The 16,591-nt window shown below is 41.6% G+C and overlaps 1 protein-coding gene across 3 annotated transcripts in view; it reads left to right on the top strand.

The window, feature by feature from the left end:
- The window catches only part of arap2 (ArfGAP with RhoGAP domain, ankyrin repeat and PH domain 2), a 124,276-nt gene that overhangs the window by 22,853 nt on the left and 84,832 nt on the right, over nucleotides 1-16,591 (top strand). For all 3 annotated transcript variants that reach the window (XM_028564378.1, XM_028564376.1, XM_028564377.1), the window contains exon 9: nucleotides 8,023-8,216. In XM_028564378.1, the coding sequence (XP_028420179.1) occupies nucleotides 8,023-8,216 (194 nt within the window). The remainder of the gene's footprint in view (nucleotides 1-8,022; nucleotides 8,217-16,591) is intronic.

The following is a 16,591-nucleotide window of genomic DNA, read 5'->3' as shown; positions in this document are numbered from 1 at the left end:
AATGCTCACTTGATGAAGCCGGCACTGATGGATAGAGTGTTTCTGGACTGGAGGGGAAGAAGGCTGTGTTGTATAGGTGATCTTTACACAGATGATAAATTTGCTTCATTTCTTCAGCTCCAAACTAAGTATCGCCTTCCCCGACAACATTTTTATCGCTACCTTCAAGTCAGGCAATTTGTACAGGAGTGTATCCCAGAATTCACAACCAAACCAAAAAGTCACACTTCTTATAGTTTACTCCTCTATAAGCCAGACTCAAAGCATTTGATCTCCCGTTTTGTCACTGCTTTTACAACACCAGTAGAAGCCGGTTATCTCAAGGAGGCCTGGGCAGCAGAATTGGGTGCTCCGGTGTCAGATGAACTGTGGGAGGAAGGTTTGTCCGCTATACACAGCAGTTCCATTAGCTCTAGATACAGATCAATTCAATTTAAAGTCTTACACAGACTGCATTACTCCAAAACCAAACTTAACAAGATTTTTGAATCAGTTTTCTCTCTGTGTGACAGATGTGGTATCTCTGAGGGATCACTGTCACACTTATTCTGGCACTGTCCAGTATTAAGTAATTTCTGGAGTGACATATAACAATGTCAGATAAATATCCAGCTGTATAGACCTTTTTCACTGCAGACATGTTGACATGTCATAGTAGGAAAAGCACAGGTGTATTCAAAACCATTAATGATGGCTGCATTCCACTTAGGGGAGGCCATGGTATTGTGCATGCTGACTCACTGAAATAGCTTACTGGGACACTTGATGGAATTGAGCCATCGTTAAGGTTATCAATTTCAGCTGTACTTTTCCTACTATGACAAGACAAAATGTCTGCTGTGAAAAAGGTCCATTGTAATCTGGCTATTTTTGATTGCATTGACCGTACAGAGGCCCTTCCTTCCCATCAGAAGCAAAGTAATAGAGCAGGCATGGTTGCAGCTGAAAAATTAATATTACTTAATTGGAAGTCTCCAGTGTCCCTATGTTTTAGGAGGTGGCTCAATGAAATCTTTCCATGGCTAGGATGGGACAGATTAGTTTTGAGAGGGGGAAATTCTAAGGCTCGCTTCTTGAAGTTGTGGAAACCTTTTTTGGTGTTACATGATTGGCCCTCGATGCCTGATTTGTGTTTGCTGCTGTGCCATGCTCTGCTTGATCTGAGCAGGTTTTAAACGTGTACTCTGTTGTTCTGGCTGCTCTCCACCTGTGTGTTTTTCTATTTTATTTTTTATTTTCTGTCGGTTTCTGTTCTTTTTTTTGCTTGCTGTTTTGTCTGGTTGGTTGTGTGACCGTTGAAAATAAAGATTGAGTAGATCCTAATGCATTGCTGACTTAGGAAAAAATGCCTCATCAGTCAGATGAAAAAATGTTCTTGACTCTAGTGTCTATACTTCAGAACATTTTTAAGGAAAACTTGAGCTGATAAACACAAACTATTGTCTTTTAACAGCTTTTTTTTTTCACTGACCCAAGCTGCCAAAAAATCAATCACTTACAGCTTTAAGATAATTTACTTTCTAGACGGCAGTGGATGTATTTGATACAAGCTTGGTTTGCATCGAAAATCCTTCGACTCATTGACACATTGTACATTTGTATAAAATGCACCTTGTGCTTGGTGGCATTAGTCCTTTATTGTCAGCTGAAAAAGCAACATTTGCATTGGATCTCCTTTTCCTCCAATTTTGCATCACCTCCGGTTTATTAAAAAAGCAATATAGCCAACAGCTAACTTTTTTTCCATCTATTTTCACCACGCCGAGCACCAGCAGTTCTTCCTCCTCACCCTGTCGATTGAGTGCATCATCATATCGATATCTGCCAGCCTTTTCTGGCAGTTTATGAGACGCAGGTCCTCAGCAGCGTCATTTATCACGCTGTCTGTTAGCTGATCGTCATACGTCACACTCAGCTGTCCTGACAAGCGCTTGGAGGGAAGAATGCTGTCTGATTTGGAGGTGGCCTCTGACTGCCTGGGATCAGTGGGGAGCCTCTCGCTGAGGTGGCTGCTGCCGTCAGAAGAAAGGGTTGGGAGGAGAGGTAAAAAGAAAAGGAGAAAACTTACCCTCATCACTTCATGCATCTTTAAACAGGCCCACTCGCCTTGTGGCGGAGAGTCATCAATCTTTGGGGAAAGGCATGAGAAAGAGGGAGACATGAGGAGACAGAGGGAAAGAGGAGGAGTAGGTTAGTGAAGTGGAGGTATGGAGCTGCTGGGCCGATGCAGTAGGGGTGAGAGGGGGAGAAAATAGTAGAGTGATGGTCAGAGGTGTGTGCGTGAGTGTAAAGGCATCCAGGAGGGACATTAAAAGAAGGGGATAGGGGAAACAAGGGATTGAGGCGATTAAATGAGGGAATAACAGGGATGGATAGAGCGAGAGAGGCAGACACGCAATCTCGGTGTGAAGAACAGAGAGGTAAAGACAGAGACGGCAGGGAGAGATGAAAAGGGCAGAGTGAAGATGGAGAGAGGGAAAAGGAGGAGGGAGAAGTGAGTGAATAATTGAAGGCCACCGGAGAGAGTGTGCACACAGCTGTCGGCTGATTCTCCACTTGGTCCGCAGGTGGCCTCTTCCCTCAGGTACTGTCAGCTTGAGAGAGGAGAGATGGAAGGAAGGCAGGCAGGAGGAGAGAAGGAGAGCAAGAAAAGAGGGGGAGGAAGTGGTGTGGAGAACAGTGGCAGCAATGGGAGAGAAGAAAGCGAGAGGAAAGGAGAGTTTGCCAAGAAGAGACAGGGCGGAGAGTGATGGAAAATGGTAAGGACAAGAAGGGGTGTTGGAGGGGGGATGCAGACAAATGCGCTACAAGAGAGAAGATGGGATTTATGGTGTAAAGAAATGTTAATGATTTGTATTCTGATGCTTTGGCAATTGCCTTTCAACAAAGCCTGCCTAACACATGTTAGTTTTGTTTGAGATGACAGGAAAGAAGGTAAAAGAGAGATGTAGAGATAACAACAAAAGGGTTGGGAACAGCCCAGAGAGAGACCGATGGCAGAAATATAAACTCAGGAGGACATAGAGTGGGAGTAAAGTATTACCTGTAGTAAATATTTCAAGTTGCATCATTTCACATTTCACTGCCCAGTGGCAGGTTTTAACATTTAACAAGTTAACAAACACATGTAACATTAGCTTCTTAGCTATTGTTGAGCATATATTGCCAAGCAATGAGGCGGTCACATTAGTGACGTAAGCAGCACAAATACATTTTAATTAGATTGTAATAGATCAGGACTAATAATGCCTCAAAATACGTAACATGCACATTTTTGATAAAGTTCCCATACATTTGATTATTAAAGAATTCTGAACTGTGTAATATGACAGTGAATCTGAATGACCTCAAATGTGCAGTACTGTATCTTTGGGATTTCTATACTGCAATGTCTTGCTACTTACTTTAAATATATCCGTGGTAAACCAACATTGGCTGATAATATTGTCCGTGTCAATGTATTGGCGAGGATCAATTAAGACTCATCCAGTTCTATAAAATGTAGTAATATATGGCAAACTTACTGTAGATCATACATCGAAGAGTAATGTAAACGTTTAATTCTGTGTTGTGCATGTATGTTGGGGTGAGAGGACTGAACTGACAGATAACAAAGCAAATCTTAATCCCTCTGCAAAGGCTTTTTTTTTATTCCTCTTGATGGAGACTGTGTGGGAGGCTTCTAAGATCTCTGTTGAGCACTAAATGGCCCTGGCTCTCATCTCATCCACTTTCAATGAGGATTATCTGCCTCTCTCCTGGTCTCTCTCCATGTAAAGTGGTGGAATAGTCTTTCAAATACATGGCTTTACATATATATCCCTTAACAAGAGATGAAGCTAGATGTGGCTGTTGGGTTGCCGTGCACTCTTTTTATGTGCATGCAGAGGTGAGGGCATGTTTTCACACTGAGTGAAAATAATTTTTGGAAGCACGCTGGAGGTTCATGTGCGAGACTGTGTGCACAAACAAACAACAACATACACTCAATCATATGCAAGACACATTCAGACGCAGAAAGTCCGATGCACACATGCTAACACGCAGGCGTACAGGCATGCCACGACTCGGTTTCTCTCAATACTCCCACCTCCATCCTCGCTCCAGCCTTCCCTCCCGCGCTCAGATTGACAGCTTTGGCGAAGAGGAGAGCGGAGGGAGAGAGGAAGGACCTGAATAAATGAACAGGCAAATAAGTTAGTGCAGGACAGGTAATGGAACTCAGAAAGCAAGGGTGGGAACGGAACAGTAAAGCCTAGTGATGTAAAGAGCAGTCAATAATTAAGTAGGCCATTCATTTTTGATACCAGCTCTTTGTAAATTCATAAGAATCTGGGGGGTAGCCAGGCCAGAGCTGAGTTCGGGACCAGGCAGCAGATACAGTATTTGGGAGCTCAGGAGGGTACAGTAGTGTGTGTAGGAGAAGGAAACTCATACCGAGTCTGCTCTGATCCACTCGGGTAATTGGCATGTTGAAACACCTGCGCCCTGCGGCAATACCGTGGGACCCTACGCTACCTGATTACACTAAATATGATTGGAAATTTGCCAAACTCAGGAACTTGCTTACCTGGCCAAGTGGACCCATCAAGACCTAAAAAAGTCAGGGTTGCCATGAAGATCCATTACTGTCTCGAACAAACTTGCAGTTTCCCACTTGCCCCAATCACATCATGAAGCCAAATGTGTGCCTCTAAATACTGTTGGTTCAATCATTTTTTTCCCTTGCTATATTTCAATGGTTGCCAGAGATGCTTTGAGAGAAAATTGGTAACCGTCACCACAGGCATCTGCCACTGATATTTTAAGACTTAATTATACTCCTAAACCGAACAAATAATCATAGCACATGTTTATACTTACCCTTTTGTCTAGGAATGAAGGCCATCACTGTGTTTTGGTCTTTAGTTTTTGTGCATGTGCACAGTGTTTTTTTGTTTTTGTTTTTTCTTCAAGGATGTGAAGCTGACTTCCAACTTGGTGCGTACACAATTTACTCAATCAGAACCATGCTGTGGTGGCAGCTATGAGTAATGCTGACTTAAAAGGATACAAGGAATGGAGCATTGCATGAAGCAGGGGGAAGGATGTCCTGTTTACTCCCAGTTATTTAGGCAGTCCACGAGATACAACGGTGATCAGTTATCATTGCAAGTGTGCAAAATATGACTTATATTAACTGCTATGGGCTATAAACTAAATAGATGTACATTCATCTTCTATGTCTTATCTGTAACTTCTAGCTAATGAGATGTCCAATGAATCTCTTTTTCACCAGTCCGTTACATTAGCTCTGAGCACCTCAGAGCTACAAGGCTTTTTGTTGTTGCTGTGGGAAGAAAGGGAAAGCATACATTTTTCCAATGTGGAGAGCCATAAAGTATCACAAAAACAATTATTCTCTCTATTCTTAAATTGACATACTTCAAAAGTAGGGCTGGGCAATATGGAGAAAATCAGATATCACGATATTCTTGACCAAATACAAATACCTCAATATCAATATTGCGGCAATATTCTAGGGTTGACAATTGGTGCTTTAAGAAAATATTTTCACACCTATTTTCACAGATTTTAGATAAATAATCATCAGTAATGTGGACGTAATGTCTAAGTGGGGAAAAGGCAAATAATAGAACAGCTGGAACAGTCTGGTAAGTTCAGAAAAGTACACCACTTTACTGTAATGCAGCCTTTAAAATCAGGAAAAGACAACACTTATGTCATTTCACGATATTACAATATCTAAATTCTAAGACAATATTTAGCCTCATATCACGATATCGATATAATATTGATATATATTGCCCAGCCCTATTCAAAAGTATAATTTGTTAACCTCCTGCAAACATTTCCCCATGCTTCTTTAGCCCACATAGCTGATAGTACAATTGATTGTGGTGACATGATTTGTGTGTCTGTGGGTTTTCCTCTTTTGACAAAGAACTAGCCCATAATAAGCATAGTAATGGATAATGCAATGAAACAGAAGTGTACCAAGTAAAAGCTTCTTTCCTGTACTTTGAGCATTTTGATAAAATGCAAGAGAACCAAATACAGACATTAAGTCCTCTGTTTGGAGAACTATTGTGAGATCCTCCATCCTGTTGTTTGCTCAAATTCATGGGTATCCAAAAATAAATTTCCTGTGTGATGCCTCTGTGTGACCACACAAGTACTCACTGTTATTCTGAGAGTATCAATTTGTCACTTTAGAAAAGTGTCTGTCTTTTTTTATTTTATTTATTTATTTTTTTGAATGACTTGAGAGCTGCACACAAGTGCATTTAGTTTTTAAAAAAGTTTAGAAAAAAGGGTGCATTATTGCCTTTTCTCAAATTTGCAGGTCCATCCCAACTGCTTAGTTTTTATATCCGTTTATAGATTTTTAAGTTTTTATTCCCCTTCTTTCTTGTATTGAACAGTTGTGTGTGTGTGTGTGTGTTTTCACAATCCTTTGGTATTTCTTGTGTTTTCACTTTCCTGGCTTTGATAGCACAATGTCTTGGGCGGTAGGGGAATGGGCTTTATAGCGCTGGTTTTCATGTCTTCTTTTATGTCTGTTTGAAAAGTTGCAGAGGAAGATATCTGAGAGGCCCTTTGAGTCTACATCATTTGAATGTAAACCTTGGATGTAACATGGTGCATTGTGCTATACTTGAGCAATTTAGCAGTTGGGTAATCTAGGATGATTCACAATAAAATGAGATTTAGTGTTGTGTTCAATGAAAAATAGTTTTTGAAGCCACTAAACATGTGAAGTGCCAGTTATAGAACCTTCCCCCAAACAGGGATTCTCCAATTATATCTTAGCAACTTTAACTGGGCACAGCAGGCCTGTCAAGCATTGGATTTCTGCCTATGAATGGGGCTTGGATGGTGGAGTCTTTGTTTAGCCTTTCCAAAACCAAAAACAAAGAGCATTGTCAGGAATGGATTAAACAGTGTTAGTCCGCTCTAATGTAAGCTGCAAATATTAGTATGTTTGGCTAAATTGCTTGCTACCTACGATAGGAACCTAGCCTTACTTCCAAGGCCAAGAGTTAGCAAATAATTAACCTACCCAAATTAGATTATGGGGTTACTTCCCAGCTAGTCACATCTGGGGTAACGTTAGCAGCTCTGTCCCACACTTTCTTGGGTTTGAGGTTTACACTCGAGCAACTGCAGCCAGTTTGTTAGCCTTGATAATGTTACGTTTTCCCTCACACGCTTAGTTTCCCAAAAAGCCTTTTCTCTTGTAATGTTAACAGTAAAAACATGAAATTTTATTTGTAGGCTAAGCAGCCAAACGGGGTTATGTGAGAACGAAATAACAGGATCTTTGATATAAACAACGCTGCTGTGTAACTCAAGGATCCGTTGTTTAAAAAACTACAAATGATTTCCAGTGGTAAATCTGCCACCGTTATCATTGTAAACTGCCCATTTGCTGTTTGACTTTGCTCCATTGTTTTCCAGGTTGAGACAAATGAGTCGATTTTATTGAACTGTGGCAGCGTGTCATGAGAAGCTACATTTTTTTTTTTATTATATATTTTAATTTGGTGGTGTGTTTGACTCAAGTTACCCCGGCCACATCTTGCTTAAGGCTTGCAAATCTCAGAGTAGCAGCTCTCTATATCTCTAGTGCTAGACTTTGCACTTTTCAGCTTTGCAAGATATTCTTTTTCCAGAGGCTAAGTTAATTTTCACCAATCGTAGCTCATCCTGTCTTTCAATTACTTTTCTTTTAAACTGGGATTTTCTGTATCAGTATGCAATGGAGGTTTAGCAGCCAACAAGCCAGTGTACGTAACTCACTGAAGGGATGTAAAAATGATGAATTAACACTATAATTCAAAGACTTTAAGATGCCCTGATCTCTCATTGTCTAGTTCACTTTCTGGCCTTTCTTGATTTCTTTCTCTGTTGCTTCACTTTTTTTTTTTTTTCTTCTTTTTTTTATCACACTCACACTTGTATCCACATGCACATCTCTTTTTCTCTGTGTCTGTCTCTCACTCACGCATGTGTCCACAGGGGAGCGCCAGGAGTGGATGGAAACTCTTCAAACGGCCACGCGCCCCCCTGCCTGCGGCTCCCAGAAGAGCTCCGACAGCCTCTCCCACCCCTCCTCTGCAAACAAGCGAGGCTTGCTGGAGCTCCGCGGTTACAAAGGCAGAGTGCTGGTGTCCCTGGCGGGGAGTAAAGTCAGGATCTGCAAAACAGAACAGGTACTTACTTCCAACATCGCCGGGACTTCCTCTCACAGGATGACAGCTTCCTTTTTGAACAAAGAAAGTTAATAATCACAGCCTATTTGAAGCAGATGAGGCAGAGATGGAGATGTTAATGAAAGATATGGATATGTTCATGAATGTGTAATCCAAAAAGTAAATATATATATGTGTGAAAATGCTTTAGGGTTCAGGCTCCTGAGATATGGTGTGCTCTATTTTTGGTGGGTACAAGCACATGCTAGCGCATAGCAATGACTAGTTGTAGCCCACTTACTATTGAACTCACGCAAGTACAACTATGACCAGCAATCTTGAGAGACGTGGGGAAAGGATTAATGTATAGTCAATATATATAGTTAGTGGAAACACAACTTTATTAGCAGATGGAATTTGGACTGTATTCAGTAACAAACAAATCAGCTCCATTCCATCACCGGATTTGGACTTGGGAGCCAGGGGAAGAAATTTGCTGTTGGACCGCAGTGGCCAACTCAGACAAATGTGTGTGTGCACCATGTGAATTCTGACTCGAGGCTTCTCTCTTAGACAAGGAATAATTTAGTACCCATCTTTAGGCCCTTATCTTTTCGGTTGATATTGTGCTTTAGTGGTGGATATTCCCAATCAAATTTAATAGTGCAGTACTGGATTTTTCTGTGCTCTTAAGAGACACTTCCAAGCATTATAGTTACCAAAATGTCACACAGTTGGGGTGCCTGGGCCAATGTGCTGAGGCTCTGTCCTCGACGCGGCGGCCGCTGGTTCGGTTCCCACCTGCGGCCCTTTGCTGCATGTCGTTCCCTTTCTCTCTCCCCTTTTATGTCTAAAGCTGTCCTGTCGGAAATAAAGGCCTAAAAATGGTCCAAAAAAGAATCTTAAAATGTCACACAGTAAACATCAAATGCCAAAGTGACCCCAGGTGATCCTCGGGTGTGCAAAGTGCCCTTTTGGTCCGCTCACTCATTTCTGCTCTGGGGTGACCTATAGGGCAAACATGAACCCAAACAGTAATTTGTGAGCCGTGGTAGTGCCCCATTTTAATTTTCCCTAAGAGACTGTGCATGCCACTGCTGGCTAATGCCACGCAAATCTCTGAACAAATCCATCTCCATCAGAGGATCAACCCTTGTGGTTTAGGTAACAACACTGTCTTTCTTCTGGAACCACCTTTCGGCCATGATTTGTTTTTCTTTTGAATGGTCAAAATCTAAACCGCAAAGGTCACGATATTATGACTTTTAGTTACTACAAGTATGAGTCAATCTCCAAAAGCCTTGAATCATATTAATGACTAAAATCTGTGGAATTCCCCTTTGAATTGCTGCTAATGTAGCCTACCGTGCTTAATTATTGGGCTTTGTATTAGTTTCAGAGATAATTTTGGAGTCTGTTGTTGACACCATGACCAAAGGGCCCAAAAAATCAACAGAGGTAGCTGACCTAGTTAGTATTATTGCTTACTTATAATAGGTTCTGACTAATACATTTTTTTGATAATTTACATCTCCTCTTAACTGCAGAATAAAGAAGAGATACGTTTTCACTTACTCATAGTTTCTCTTGAGTCTTTCTTATTTGATGGGAGTCCAATTAGGCCCTGATAGTCCCTGCTCACGTACAGAGACTCTGTTCTCTGCCTACTCCTGTCCCGGCAGCAACATATCCGATCTGAGATCGAAAGATTTCTCATATGCAGTAATACTATTTCTTAAAGCGCATCACACATATTTGTATGCATATTTAATAATGCTACACGCATTCAACTCATCTCCATTCCTCCTTGGCTCTCATTTCGCTCTATCTTTTAGTTTTGTGGTTTGCCTTTCATTATTTTCTTCATTAGCGTGAACAAACATCTTTGTTAGAATTCTCTTTTGGGTATCACTCGATGTCAGCACATTTCCACTTCCTTGATCTGAGACAGCAGGAGAAACGGAGGGAAAGAAAGAATCAGAGGGAGGACAAATTCATTGTATTATTTCAGCTTACGAGCTAAATCCCCGGCATAAATGCAGCTGCAGCGGCAGTGCACTTTTTGCAGAGAGAGAAAGGGAGGCGGCAAATGTAAGACAAGAATAAGAGACAGAAACAAAGAGAAGTAGAAAGATGAAGTGAAAAGGGTGGGGGTGCAGAGGTCACGTGAGTGAGAAACGAGCATTGGTGGTTTGTAAGAAACAGGAGAGAATGATGGAAAGTAAGAGAGCGGGGAGGGAGGTAGACCGTTCAAGTTCAGTGGAGTGGAGTATTTAATCTAACATGATGAACGAGCTTTTGGAAACATCATCCTCCCAGCTCCTCCTTTACCACCCCTACCCCATTTCTCATGGGCCGTAAGCCTTGTGATGAAGCTGTGTTTAAGGTCATTTAAACACCAAGGTAAAGAAAGTCAGACGGTACGCAAAGTGTGACACACACACACACACACACACACACACACACACACACACACACACACACACACACACACACACACACACACACACACACACACACACACACACACACACACACGTTTACTCTGAGAATGATCTCCCTGCCATGGGCTGCATACTGTAGGCTGATTGGTCCACCCAGAGCAGCTTGTTTCATGTCTTATCATGTCATACTTCACAAGTGTTTTCTGGTGTGTGTTCACTCCAGCAGTTGAATGGTTGATATAATCGTTGGATGATCATATTTCCTTCTGTCATCTTGTATGCAATTTAGCTTCCTACTAGCTTGGTTGAACCCTGTTACTTGGTTAAAACAAAAAAAAATCTTGCAAGATATCTTTTTCTCTCCCTTTCATTCCTACTTAGTAAAAGTTACACGTACAGTTGAGCCTTCTCTGGTGGGAAAGGTATTCTGAGTATACAATAACAGCGAGACTGAGGATTTAATTAATCTCTACTTTAATTAAATGTCTTTCTCATTTGCTCTTCTCAAGATCTTCTTCGTAACAATTAACATCATCCCAAGACTGCAAAGGCCGTTTTGTAGAATTTGTGACACAAGAGTAGTCTTGTTTCATTAAGGCTTTTCTCATGTAATGAGTTCTGTTTCTTTTTGCATAACTGATGCAACTAAAAGATAATCAGCATATTTGAAATACTCTTTGTTATACAATTGAATGCGGTAAGTGCAATTTGTTGTTGTGTTTCTGTTCACCTGTGAATGTAAGTGCAATATTCTACTTGTCAACTTTGTCTGTTAGCCGTTTGGTGCTAGGCACGTAGTGAACAGGGCGTTTTTCGTAGCATTTTTGTTAAAACAAAGTGCCTGCTGCTCCTGGAAACCATGCTGATTGGAGTGGTATGAGTAAACAGGAAAGTTAAAGGCCTTAAAAAAACAAAGCGGACGTGAAAGACTTGGAAAATGTTTCTACGAGCTAAGGGTAACTGCAGGGTTGGGTCTGCAGCTCTGAGGCTTTGGCACAACAGCGCTTGAAGCTATCAGCAGACTGTTACTACACCACTGTAGTTGCAGTGTAAAACATCTCCTAACTTTATTACATAATTTTCAGAGATATTTTCAGAATATCTATTTTAGTATTGGACTGGAAAAGTTTACTTTTTGTTCCGGTTTACTAAAAGTGCATTCATAACTTGCCTCTTTCTGTTTTTCTTTTTTCTCTATATATTCAACCAAATTATTTGTCTTCTTCCACTACTCTCTTTTATTATTTATCATCAACCATAGCTATTCACTTTCCTTGACCACTGTCTGATGTTTAAAAAAAAAAAATCATATATATTGAGTGTGTTCTCTTTCAAACGCACCTACCCCTCTGCGAGACGGTCTTAGCCTGCATGCTTTTACAGCATTGTAAGCGGTTGAGTTGCCATGGAATTGGAGATAGAAGTCGAGGCCGCCTTTACTTGTCTGTCTTCTCTTAGAGCAGCAGTGGAGTGACTGACTTATGCACAATAAGAGGTTGAAAAGTTTTGAAAGAAATTATAATTGGAATATTCAGAGTAGGCCCTTGCTCAGCAATTACCAGGTTAAGGTTATTTATTTTAGGTGCTGGAATTTGGTGTGTGTTGATTTGTTTTCTCCTTGAGATGATGAATTCTTTCTTTCTCTTGTTTAAGTTCTTGAATGCTTTATGCATTATAATATGTGGACAAAAGTGCATAAACCCAGACATGCGTACGACCATTCGCCATAGGGCTTTTCCCCTCTCCCCCCATAAGCGCCATTATCGCCACCTACCACTTGGCTGTTGTAATTGGGTGAGTTATTTTTTTTACCTCTAATGCCTTCCCTACCTCCCCCATCCCTCCTTTCCTCCATCCTTGGTGAATTAATTGGAGAGGGCAGGAGGCCACGGCACATATCGGGTAGGTAACGAGTGGCGAGGGCTGGACGGCTGCTATCACCCAGTGCTCTAATTGGCTGCCTGAGAGGGATGAGGGTCATTAGGTAAAGGTGACTGCTTTGCCCTCTCAGCACAGCCACACACTCTCATGCACATGCATTCAGTACATACAGTACAGACACGTTCCTCCTCCATCTGCAGTTATACAGTAATACATAATAATCTGTGTAGGCCTGTCACGATAACAAATTTAGCTGGATGATAAATTGTCCCAGAAATTATAAACGATAATATTGTCGTTCTGAGACCATTTTCATCTAATATAATGATAATGGCATAATAATGCAGGTACACCTTTTCAAAGATCAATACACTTTTATTTCTAAAGAATATTTAACACTGGAACTGGAAGACATTTTAAATATCCACAATATGTCTTTGATCTCCTTTAGTATGTCGTCTTTCACGCTGTTGTGGAATTGTGTGTGACACGTATGTTCTCCCAGGCAATTCGTACTGGCTGTCATGTTTGCAGCATTCCTTTGAGTGTTTGTGCGATAGACTACAGACTGTACTACATTTAACAATTCTTTATTAAACACTAAATATTAAATTTAAATAATATATAATTAATAAATTATATCTATATCTATCTGCCACATGGCGAGTAAATGTTTGTACCAAAATAGTTCTGTTTTTCAATCTTCATTTTGGTGAAGGTACAGCTACTTTCTTCTGCTCCTCTGCTGTCTGCAGGTCGGAGCATTGCGGGGGCGGGCACACATACACACACACACACACACACACACACACACACACACACACACACACACACACACAAACACTGGCGTCACTTTCCTGAAACCTCTTGCGAGACATAGTCCACAGTGGCGTGTATGTCCGAGCCTGTCTCCACCTGCAGGTTGTCAACTGTGTGCTTTGGAATGAAAGGGAGAAAACAGTATGGCGAGTAACACGGCACATATCACTCATATACTTTTTTTTTTTTTACGGCGCCTTAACTTAAAAGTGCTGCGGGAAACCCTGCTCCAACTTTCAGCTAGCGTTTTCTCTTCTCTGTCTCTCTCCGCCAGAAGTCCCGCCTCCCCACACAAAGACCATGCGACTGACAAGAGGGTTCACACCTTGTTATGCAGAGAGAGAGAGAGAGAGAGAGAGAGAGAGAGAGAGAGAGAGAGAGAGAGAGAGAGAGAGAGAGAGAGAGAGAGAGAGAGAGAGAGAGAGAGAGAGAGAGAGAGAGAGAGAGAGAGAGAGAGAGAGAATTTATTGACTATCGCGACAGGCCTACTTCTGTGTATAAATTACAGCCAAGCGTTGCATTGAGATACTCCGCTGAACTGAATTGTTCGTGAGAAGTCGCTTTGAATTAAGCTTTAAACTCCGCACCGCACTCTCATTGTCATGTGTCTTTAAACCTTGGAACTAGTTTAAAGAACAGCTAATGCATTTTAAAGAGCAATTGCTCTACGTACTTATAATTGATTGAATAGAGAAGGCAAGTTACTGCTGCTTCCGAGCCCTCACATCAAAACTTTTAGCTCAATTAGGATCTGGCCATAAAGTGAATTCACTTGTTTCAGTCACTCTCTCTTGCTCCTTTTCTTTTCTTTATCTTTGTCTATCTCTTATGTCACCCTCTTCTGAGTTCACACAGTGCCTTAATTACACATAATGCTTCATAGGAACCCCACACTAGCCTGTCGCTATGTTTCCATTCCACTCTCTCTTCCTCAATGTCATTGTGTAGAAGTGTTAGGAAAGGAGAATAATTGCTTGAGTCTCTCCACCACAGTCCTCTAAATGTGTTTGAAGTAGTGGTAATTGGGGCTAATGATGGTCAAATGAAGATTCTGACAACATTGGCCCTAATGGAACAAACCCAAACAATACTGAAAGATCAGGTTGGAAATTCTGCAGCACACACTTCCTCCTTGTCATGCAATCTGCAAAATTTGGTTGCACTGAGAAGTTTGTCGCTAATTAGTTGAAGAATTCTGTAAGACACATGGCGCCCCCCCCCCAACACACATACTTCTTTCCTCTGCTAGGCCATGTATTCCCAAAAATCGTCTAATCAGAAATGGTTTCCTTCATTTTCTTCATTGTTTGGTGTAATTAGTGTAAATTGTTTTGTTGGTGAACAACCGTTGGCACAGAAAACACACATGCTCTTATAGATGGCACAGCATGGCAGGATTTAGTGCTCCTCGCTAAGGCAATATGCTGTAATTCGCTGTTGAGGAGTATTGGCGCAGCTCCTGTTTTGTTCTGGCTCTTTCCACACACAGTCACTTTCTCTCTATCAACTGCTCAGCTGACCCCTCACTTGTCTCACCCACTCTCAGTAAGGATTATCAAGACCTTTTTTCACTTAGTACATTCTCCGTCCTTCCCTTTCCTCTGTGGCCTCGCTATCTTTCTCTCCATGGTCTTTTGACTCACGTTTTTTGGCTTTGTCTGTGTATTTTTCTGTATTGTAATTGTAAACTGTGTTTTTTCGCTCTATTTTGGTGTTGTGCCTATATGTGTGTGGGCGTAGGTGCACTTCTTCTGTCTTCCTGTTTGTTTTTCTGTCTCCGCTCGGAGCTCTAAGCTAGAGAAAATGGTCTAAACTGCTGTGAGTGTTGAGGGTGAAGTAGAGAAGGAAAGGGTGTGGTGTGATGCAGAGTTAAAGTGGAGCTTATGAAATTGGTGCTTCTGCATCTAAGGCCGGTTACACACTGACGTTTCTGTTGCGTCTCAGCTGCGTGTCAACTGCGTGGATTTTTCTGTGTCCTACACACCAGAAGCGAGTCTGACGCGGCGCTGCTCCCACTGCTAGGTACAGGGAGGGCTGATCTCGGGACATAGTGCTGACAGATTCAAACTCTGAAAAATGGGTAAGTGGGCTGTCTGTGTAGCTGTAAAGAGCCTATACAGCCTATCTGATGTTGGACCGTCACTCACGTTGTTATCGTAGCCTATCCTACTACCCTTATATAGCCTACTGATTTGATTAAAGCAAGACAACATCGGCAGTATTGATTGCAAAATATGTTACAGAATATTTCGTTCTGTATGACCAGTGCAACATATTGCAAAATATTTTCTCTGAAATTTTGTATTACATTTATATCTACATTGATGTCAAAACCTAGACTTTCAAACATCAAGATGTCATTTATTAATATGCATTCGTGTCTAAATGACATATAAACATATTTTCCTATTCTGTTTTGCCTGGAACCGCTTCAAACACGCTCGCGTCTCGCGTGAAAAATAGGCGTCGGTTCTATTTCTAGCAGGCGCGTCTCGAGCCGCGCCTCAGACGCGCGTCTCACGCCGGCAGTGTGTAAGCTCTAACCTGTTAACATGGGAGCCGAAATATAAACGGACACGCCACGCGGCTGACACGTGCAGTGTGTAACCGGCCTAAGCCCCATTTCTGAAATGGGCCCTGGAAAATGTTGAGCCTGAAAGCTTGGGTTGCTTTGGATTCCCCGGATACAGCTTTTCCTTTTGGCAGAGCTTTGCTGTTTTGCACAGGTATACACACGCACACACACCAGCTTCCCTTTCTGTCTTTCTTTAACACGCACGCGTCACACACAGACTTGGGTTGTGCGCCATTGGCGTGAAGGAGAGCAAAACGATGACTGTTGCGTTATTGGTTTATCACAAACTATTTTCTGTTGCACGTATCTATGTCCAGTGCTATTTCCTAAACACAGCAGTTAAGCGGGAAACGGGCAGCAGAGACTGTCTCTGCAGTGATTGTGGGTCATCTTTACTGTTTGCTAGTTTTCATCATACCAAATGACATTCAAGCCCAATGTGAGAAACAAGTTGAAACTTTATTGAGGCGACCTGTTTATCCCACCTGGTAAGGAAGGGTCTCTAATTTGACCAAAAATACATTTTCTCTTATTTAGGTGTTTTGAGGTGCTTTTAGATTTATTTTGAACATTTTCATACATACTTTCTGGCTTAATGACAATGGGGAAATTATTAAAGACAAAGAAGAATGCTCAGTTAACATGTTTCTTAGTTGGCCACCGACCACTCCATTTCC

This window comes from Perca flavescens, chromosome 19, assembly GCF_004354835.1.
Source record: "Perca flavescens isolate YP-PL-M2 chromosome 19, PFLA_1.0, whole genome shotgun sequence".
Classification (NCBI taxonomy): Eukaryota; Metazoa; Chordata; class Actinopteri; order Perciformes; family Percidae; genus Perca; species Perca flavescens.
Note: the sequence above shows the minus strand (reverse complement) of the source record. Positions and strands in the feature narration are given on the sequence as shown.